This window comes from Hoplias malabaricus, chromosome 5, assembly GCF_029633855.1.
Source record: "Hoplias malabaricus isolate fHopMal1 chromosome 5, fHopMal1.hap1, whole genome shotgun sequence".
NCBI lineage: Eukaryota > Metazoa > Chordata > Actinopteri > Characiformes > Erythrinidae > Hoplias > Hoplias malabaricus.
The window spans coordinates 16,507,510-16,516,952 of NC_089804.1; the positions used below are offsets into that span (position 1 = coordinate 16,507,510).

At 38.6% G+C, this 9,443-nt stretch overlaps 1 protein-coding gene across 2 annotated transcripts; it reads left to right on the top strand.

The window, feature by feature from the left end:
* Positions 1 to 593: 593 nt before the first annotated feature.
* LOC136695995 (histone H2B 1/2-like) lies at positions 594 to 2,058 on the top strand. 2 transcript variants are annotated; one of them, XM_066670043.1, is made up of 2 exons: positions 594 to 975; positions 1,754 to 2,058. In XM_066670043.1, the coding sequence occupies exons 1-2, from the start codon at positions 605 to 607 to the stop codon at positions 1,785 to 1,787; spliced, it is 405 nt and encodes a 134-aa protein (XP_066526140.1). In that variant the 5' UTR covers positions 594 to 604; the 3' UTR covers positions 1,788 to 2,058. The 2 variants fall into 2 exon arrangements, with proteins under 2 accessions (XP_066526140.1, XP_066526141.1); XM_066670044.1 differs by lacking the exon at positions 1,754 to 2,058 and having other exon boundaries at positions 594 to 1,001.
* The last annotated feature ends 7,385 nt before the right edge of the window (positions 2,059 to 9,443 follow it).

Sequence of the window (9,443 nt, forward strand, 5' to 3'; positions counted from 1 at the left end):
CCTGGCTCATGAGTTTTTTCTTAAACAATGAATATCATTCATTTCTCGATGAACATATCTTGGAATTGAGCACATAAGGAAAAAGTGTTTGAAACAAAGTCCTGATAAACCAGTACCATTTTGAGCATATATAAATATTTAAAAGTATGGTGATTATCACTCCACATACTGAACGTGTGTTATTGTCTTCGCATATTCATCAAAAATAAAAAAAACATACATCTGAATCCGAACATCCTCATATGTGAGACGCTCAGGAACCCAAACAATATAATTACCTAAGAAAAGAGCTCCGAAATCCTGTTTGAACATTTCATACTTAGAGCACATAAATAGCCCGTATCGTAAAATATTACATATGTGAACTTTATTGGTGCGAAATGCGCGGGACAAAGAACAAAGACGGCTCAGGTCTCGGGCAGAGCATAACGTCAATGAAAAGAGCGTCTGGAGCGAGGAGTTCAAGCGTCCGAACGCTGATCAATGGGCGTTGGACAGCATTTGAGTGGGCGGAGACAAGATTTATTTGCATACCACAGTCTATATAAGCCACGAGCAGGAACGCCCCTCGTTATTCTTGAGTGAAACTCGAAGAACGTCCACAATGCCTGAGCCAGCTAAGTCAGCACCGAAGAAAGGGTCAAAGAAAGCCGTGACCAAGACGGCTGGTAAAGGCGGTAAGAAGCGTAAGCGCACCAGGAAGGAGAGCTATGCTATCTACGTGTACAAGGTGCTGAAGCAGGTCCACCCCGATACTGGTATCTCTTCCAAGGCTATGGGGATCATGAACTCGTTCGTCAACGATATTTTCGAGCGCATTGGCGGCGAGGCTTCCCGTTTGGCTCACTACAACAAGCGCTCCACCATCACCTCCAGGGAGATCCAGACTGCCGTGCGCCTGCTTCTGCCCGGTGAACTGGCCAAGCACGCCGTGTCCGAGGGCACCAAGGCCGTCACCAAGTACACCAGCTCCAAGTAAGCGGTGATCAGACACGTCCAAACCCAACGGCTCTTTTAAGAGCCACCCACGTTTTCGTGTAAAGTTCAAATAGTTTCCCGTTAATTTTTAAGTATTTAATGCTTTTTAGTTTTAAAAAAAGTGTACCTTATAACAGTAGTTTCCTAACAAATCCTACGTTTACAGCTATATTCCCGCATATGTTGCAAAATTTCACATGATTAATCCTCTCAGGAGTGGGTATTATATTTTGGTGTTATTGTATTTGGTGGTATTTTCTTCTGCAAAGAATGTCTTAAGAAGCCAGGATTGATAGACTGAAATTAAATTTGAGACAGTGACTGAGAGTTGTCCTGAATCAGATTGTATGTCAATAACATTTTAAATAAATTCTGAGTAGCAACTGTAAAAAAATGTAAAGTGGAAAACAAGGATGCAATGTATAGACAGTAATATGTAGTAAAATGATTAAGCAAACAAAACTGTTAATTTTACTATAAATATATGTTAAAACAATCCCAAACTTCTTGAATTTACAGTTTACTGTAGTTCAAACAGAGAAATTGTAATATGTATACAATAAAATACACTAAAAATTACAGCATGGTGGTGTTAAAATAATACTTTTCATAGGTAGATTTATTTTATACAGAAAAAATCTGTATATCATTTTACAGATTTATTATGTTAATTTTTAGGTTGTACAAAAAATACTCATTTACACTGATCTGCCATAACATTAAAGCCACCTATTCATATATATTTTTTCCTGCTTCATTTCACCCTGTTCTTCAGTGCTCAGGACCACAACAGAGCAGGTGGATCATAGCAGTGCAGTGTGGTGGTGGTGTCAGCTGTGTGGTATGCAAAAACCCCATGGAAATGTGAACAGTGTGATGTCTACCTTTGCATGCAGCCAGACAGAAACTGTTTTAGAGACTGGCATCTTTTGTTGAACTGACTCAAATATATATACACACACAAGGATATACAGTATGACTATCTTTAGTATATTATCACTATGTTTACATGTGAACACATTTTCCATTTATTTTAATTCATGCCAGTTATTTATTTTTTTGTTTTTATTGCTTGTTTAGTTCTCTTTTTTTGAAATAAACTGTGATAAACTCTGCCTCTGGTCTCTTCTCTTTTGACAGCTGTGGCAGTGACAGCTAATGGGCCATTCATTAGGCAGTGGGGTGGGGACCTCGCACCTCGGTTTTCGCACCTATCTTCATACATATGCAACGTAGGAGCCAGTGACTGAGAAAAACAGAGTGTCACCTCACATTTGTTATGTCCTAAGTATAAAATTACATACAATTTATGAAAAGTAGAATCAGCAGTGTGTTGCCAAGACCCGTGTTCACAAAGTTTTGACCTCAAAGGTCCCGGTGAGAAATGTTTAGAATGTGTTTTTTCACAGTATATCAGCACTTCTGAAAATAGGTTTTTGGAAAGTCTAAGTTTAGAGTAAATTTAATCAAAATGTAGATGTATGACACTCTTACTGATTCAACACTGTTGTTGCAGAGATAGTTCTGAAAAATGCATGTGTAACACTTTGAAATGATTTTTTCTCAGATGCGTACAATTTGTAAAACAATCAAGGCATGTCAGACTACACCAGGGTGTCTGAAAACCCCTCAGACTCCAGGGGGTTAATGTGGATCAGAAAAAGTTGTGCTGCTAGCATAGTCCACCAGCCACAAATGACCAGCCAAAAGCATCCTACATGCAGCAATGAATGGACTGGAGGACAGCCAACACAAACCAAGAAGCAAGATAATTACTCTCTCTGATTTCACATTTACAAGGTGACCAGACAAGGTAGGTGTGTCTAACAGAGTGGACACAGTGTTTAAAAACTCCAGCAGCTCTGCTGTGTTTGATCCACTTGTACCAGCAACACACAGTAACACACCACCAGTGTCACTGCAGCGCTGAGAATGATCCACCACCCACGTCATGTTCTGAGTGGGTTCTGAAAAAGACACTAGTGTTTCCACAGACATACAGTATAAAATACTTCATATAAAAAAGGGCATTTCCTTGTGTTAAATAAAGAGTCCATGAAGTTTGGAGAGCTTCTTATTATTTTAATTCAACATGATTCAGCTGCGTATTTTGTGATAGATATACATGAAGCTGACTATCTTTCGAAATACCATCTGTACTCAGTGACAAAAGGGAAATCAAGGTTGCAATGTCTTAACATTAATGACCTGGTAGATTTTTATCCATTAACATCATATATTTTTAATAATCACCATGTAATTCTCCTGAAACACAGTGTGTTGTCTAAATAAACCACAGTGATTAAAGATTTGCAGTCATAGAAATATGGCACGTGTTCTTTAAAAAAATTGATAAAACACTATGTGGAAAAATACAAAAATTACGGCAGTTCCCCATTTTAGATGCAGAGAAATTATAAATTCTCACTGACACATACTCAGAGTAGACATTTCTCTTGTGCCAACTGACCAACTTTTTTTTTTTTTTTTTAATGACATCTTTCATTTCTAATATTGAAAACTAGTGTCTTTCTTCCTTGAATGATGCAGATGACTGATGCAGAGCAATCATTACTGTGCACTGCCATTTCTGAGGTGTTACCTGACCTTCCAGAGGTATCCTAGAAATCCTAGAGGAGACCTCACAATCTCTTGGGGTGTGAGGAGAGATATTTTGGATATATATATATATATATATATATATATATATATATGTCAATATATAAATATATCTCTTGGAGACATATTTTTACTCTCAGTTTATCACGGCAGCTGATTTGCTGTCAGCTCTGAGGCCAGTTCAAGCCCTTAAAGTTGTTGCTGCTTGGAAGCTGAGATATTCAGGTATGTCAGTAGAGAATGCAGCCACTGCTCAAAGTGGCCTGCATTGAAAAATCAATTATAAGCAGTAAAAGGCCTAGAAATGTTCATATTGTGTTCTTGATATGTTTTTGTATGTTTTTGCAGGCCAGACTTCTGAAACCAGCAACTCACCTGTTGGTGCCTCACTGAGCACTCCAGGATTCTTCCAGTGTGTTTCACCTAGAAGTTCATCCTCAGCCTCTTCCAACAGCTGCTACAGTCCTGATATAGACTGGGTGAAATACTTTCATGATTCCATGGGAAAGGATCCCAGAGGACCTAATACAGTCAGTAGAGAGAGGAAAACCACCAAGTCCATGAATGAGAAGAGAAATGGTCCGGATTGTAGTTAGTGAGATTATGCGAAAAAGTTCTTGTGTAAGTAAAAGGAATACTGCTGAAGTTGCCAAAAAGATGGTGGCAAAATTTCCAAATTCTCTGCAAGACATAATTGAAGGAGATTTGATTGGCTCAGGGTATCACTCAGTCAAACAATTACAACATAGGATAAGAGATCAACAACCCCAAAAATAAGAAAACGAAAGAAATGCTCAGACACAGATGAAGTGCCTCCATAAAGCAGAGCAGCAATTCAGGACACGTATGGGTGCATAAACTGTGATTTAAAATTCCTGCCCCTTGGAGAGACACCTGAGAGCCAGGAAGAAAAGAAAGAAAATCTGAAGATGATGTCTCAGCAAACTGAAGCAAATCCAGAGGAGGTCAAACTAATTATGAAGGTCACTTTCTACACACAGCGTAAACAAATCAACCAAGGGAAGATAAAAAATATCTACTGGAGGAATGGTCATTTTTGTTCAGTGAGCTTGGCATGGTGGTTCACTTCAAGGAGCTCACTGGAATTGGACTTAAAGAGACTTTTACACAAAATGTGGATATGAAGGGGAAACGGATCTGAACTACATGAAGACAACAAGAACAAACAGTTCCTACAGGCTGTGTTAAAGCATAAAACAACAGTGGGATAGGTGAGTGGATGCTCAGAAGACATCAAAGAGATGGTGTTGCTTCTATTGTCCTACTTTGATGAGAAGGAAGGCCTGATGTTCTGTTATTTGGAGGACACGTGCCTTGCTGGAGAAGTACAGATGGACCAAGTTCCTTTGACTCCCACCATTGCTCTGTGTGGTAATTTAACTTTCTTGCTCTTTCATTTTTTTCTGTTCAGTGTTTCTTTTCATGTTTGTTTTCATACTTGACTTTTCATTTTTTTTACAGTGTGGACATAGTGGTATCAGCAGAATTACCTCATGCTCAGATGTGACTATAAGCTCTGCAGACCAGAAGGGGCCCTGCTGAAAACCTTTTTTTCTTCTCCACACAGAATAAATAATAAAGACTGCTTTTTGCAGTTCAGCTGTTGGCAATTAATGACTTTAAATATGATATGATATAATTTGTTTGTCGGAACACTTAATATAAGACAATATGATATTGGACAATAAACAGGGACTATACATATGAGATGTTTTGGTTACGGAGGGAGCTTGTGTTGTGGGATTTATTTAATTTAAAATTCAAATTGAGTTAATTGCCTTTTGTTACAAATAACCTTTTGATCATCTCCCCCTCATTTGTATTGAAATGACCCTGTGTCTCAAAGCCTTTCAGATAATAGTCACCTCCTGTTTCTTCATTTACATCTAGCTTTTGAGAATCAACTGTGTGTTTGCATACCATTGCTTTTATATGCTGGTTTTATATATTGAATCTCATATTCAAATCCTAGGCTCAGAAACAACAAGTTGAACCAAATGATCATCAGCCATTTCATCCAAATATTTGTCCCAGGTCTGTCTCCATGGGAGAGTTTCAAACACAGACGGGCACAATGTGTGACGTCAGCATTTCTGAAACCTCTGTTTACTTTCATAAGTAAACTACACCCCCACATCTCTGCTCGGTGCCTTAGGTCAGCTGATCAGCTGCTCCTGGAGGTGCCGAGGTCAAAACGTAAGCTCAGAGGAGATAGAGCTTTCTCAATTGCTGCGCCGAAACTGTGGAATAGCCTGCCATTACAGATTAGGCAGGCTTCTTCACTTTCGGTTTTTAAAACTTATCTTAAAACCCATTTTTATTCCTTGTCTTTCAACTCAGCATGAGACGTTTGTTTTGTTTTATTAATTTTATTAATGTTGTTTTTATTTAAGTTATTTATTTTTCCTTATTGGTTATTTTATTTTGTTTTAGTTTGTTTTATAAACATCTTTTGTACAGCACTTTGTTTTAACTGTTGGTGTTTTTTAAAGTGCTCTATAAATTAAGTTGAGTTGAGTTGAGTTCATAACAACAGCAATTTACAACGTTTTGGAAAAACGTCCGTTTTCAATGACCTTAAACATTGTTTTCTTGTGGATGGGAGGCCAAAGTAACAGACCAAAACCTCATTTTTAAAATAAAACGGATCAGCGTGGACATGCCTTAGCAGGTGTATGTGGATATATAATTTTCTGAAGTATTTAAATATGATTTATCTTATAAATTTAAGAATTGGTCAAGCCTGTTGTTCTGATATGAATAGTTTACAGAAGAACAATAACTAACTTCCCTAGATCTAGACCTTCAGCAGGTGGTGATAGAGAGTTTTAGAACGAAAAATGCTCTGAAAAAAAAAGAACAACGGAACGTCGTTGGTCTCTAAACGTGTTGGATTCCCTGTGTTAACACGTAGCGTATAACTGCGTTGACTGGCTGCGCCATCCACGCCAAGAGAGTCACTATCATGCCCAAAGACATTCAGCTGGCTCGCCGTATCCGCGGAGAGCGCGCATAAACTCATAGCTCGGCTTTCTTCACAATTAACAAAAGGCTCTTTTAAGAGCCACTGACTTGTTTCTGTCAAAACGAGTAGATTTTTACTTATTTTTATTGTTTGTTTATATTGGACTAGAGATTTAAACTAGAAGGAAAAATAATCACTCCATTCAGTAACAATCACAGCTGGTTTATATATATATATATATATATATATATATATATATATATTCAACAAACGAGCGATTTTAGTAAAGCTAATTGGATTAAGTATGCCAGAGATACAACCTGGTTATTTGCAGTAAGGAGATTATCAATCAATCAATCAAATTTTATTTATATAGCGCTTTTCACAACAAAAAGTCGTCACAAAGCAGCTTTACAGAGATCTGGGTCCAAGCCTCCTATGAGCAAGCCAGGGGGCAACAGTGGTAAGGAAAAACTCCCTCAGCACACGAGGAAGAAACCTTGGAAGGAACCAAGACTCATATGGGGAACCCATCCTCCTCGGGTCGACACCAGAGACATAACAGAGAACAGAACAAAAGTAAAAGTGAAATGATGACAGATGAAGGGGTTATAGTAATTTAAATGTTGTATATTAGTGATGTATGAGTCTGATGAAGGAGAAGGTGATCAGGGATTCTGTGAGAGTTAAAATTAGGTGCAGAGTTAATCTGAGATAAAACAGCATGGCCAAGCATGATATTGTAGACGAGACAAGGCCAGGATCTTGTACAGGATACACAGGGGCTGGATCAGGGCAACACCTGGAGAGCAGAGCATCTCAAAGCATGAGAGAGACGGGAGAAAGAAAACCAGACAAAGGGAACAAATAAAAATACAGAGGTTAGTAGGGTCATGGTAAAGAACGGGCAAATTTGTCCTGCGAAAAAAGCTTCCACGGGTCAGGCAAGAGAACCCAGCGACAGACAGCGTGTTGGCGGTTACTAGAAAGCTAACTAAAAATGCTGTAGCTATGGTGATATGACGGGGTTAATACAGAACAGTGATAATATGAAAACCAGCCCAAACACCAACAGAGAAGGAGTAACCTGAAAGTGAATGATTAACCAAAAGCTTGTTTGAAAAGTTAGGTTTTAAATCTAGATTTAAAGATTGAGAGTGTGTCTGAGCCCCGAACAGTAACTTAAAGGCTATTCCAGAGTTGAGGAGCTTTGTGAGAAAAGGCTCTTCCTCCTGCAGTGTTTTTCTTAAAGCGAGGAACAAAGAGTAGATGGACATCCTGTGAACAAAGTGTACGTGACCGGCGATAAGGTATGAGAAGTTCAGTAAGATACTGCAGGCCTAAACCATTTAGAGATTTATAAGCTAAGATGAGTATTTTATAGTTAATGCGAAATTTTACAGGTAGCCAGTGTAAGGACAAGAGAACTGGTATGTGTTGCATTGTAGAGTTCAAAGGAATGAACCTCATTGTTTTTTTTTTTTTCAAATCATGTAAGCTCTTCCCAGAGTTTACATGATGCAACAAAAGAAAGCATTGAAATGCCACCAAATTTGAAAGATTCCTTTCTTAAGAATATATGTTTATTATACCTAAAAATGCAAGGGCTGCTCCTACTTCCAGCTTCAGCAATACAAACAACTGTTGAAGAGATGCAAAATGAGTTAGGACAGGATTACACTTTAAGTACAATATGTTCACTTTTAAAAAATGACATGTTTAGATGTATGAGTATATAATTTATGTAAGCTGGAACTTTTGAAGGACTGTACATATATGTGTATTAATTAATAAAGTTTATTAAAAAAAAAAGAAAAGAAAAAAAAGTAAGTTAACTTTCTTGCTCTTTCATTTTTTTCTTTTCAGTGTTTCTTTTCATACTTGTTTTTTTCCTTTTCCTCATTTTCTTTCACCTTTTCTGTCTCTGACACATTCAGATTGCACATGTATTGTTAATGTACGCTCTTAAGTTTCTCAGCACTAAGCCTGCATGCTTAAAAGCATTTTAATTCACCCTTAAATATCTAAAGATGTATACATTTATACTAAATAAATTACACCCAGACTCTCGTATTCATCTCACACCATGTACACCACACACTCATCTCACAAGCCATACATATGCATTCACAAACACATATAGACGACATACACACCACACACATTAAATTAAACACACTCACAGCACAAAATGCATAAAGCCTACACCACAGACATACTCACAGACACATACTACATACACCAGACTCTCTTATTTCGTTTACCAGCGAAACACGCTCTTAAAAAAAAACAGCTTTTCATGTATTCAATACATTGTAAATGTAACCATGGTCACAACGATACATTTATATGTACGCAGGCCCAGGCTAACTGGGCTCCTGTACTCTGTACTCGCACGTGTGCTTTACTCAGTCCGCGAGAGCTCATTTTTCAAATAGTAAACGAAGCCCTCGGTCACTTGCGTTTCGTCCACGTTTTGGTCCGGGCTCTTGTCGAAGTTGCTGCGGAAACTTTGGAATGGTCGAGCCAGCGTTTGTCGCCGTTTTCCACCGATATTCGAGACAAATGAACCATCTCTCGTTGGAATAGGCGGTGGAGCGACACACATTTGACAGCACCATGTGAAACGAGGCTTCGCTGCGCGGTTGTTCCCGGTCTCCAGTCACACGGGAGAGACTGCTGTAGACGGACGCGTGGTTAATTTATCGGCAAATTGCTCCGCTATTTCTATTTCTGTCGCTAAAAGCCGAGAGAAAACACAAGTGAGAGCGTATAAGTGAGACACGGCTGCAGAGCGAGCGCCAGATTGAGTCTTCACCGTTCTCATATATCATATAAGAGCCGTCCCCTCGGCAGGGAG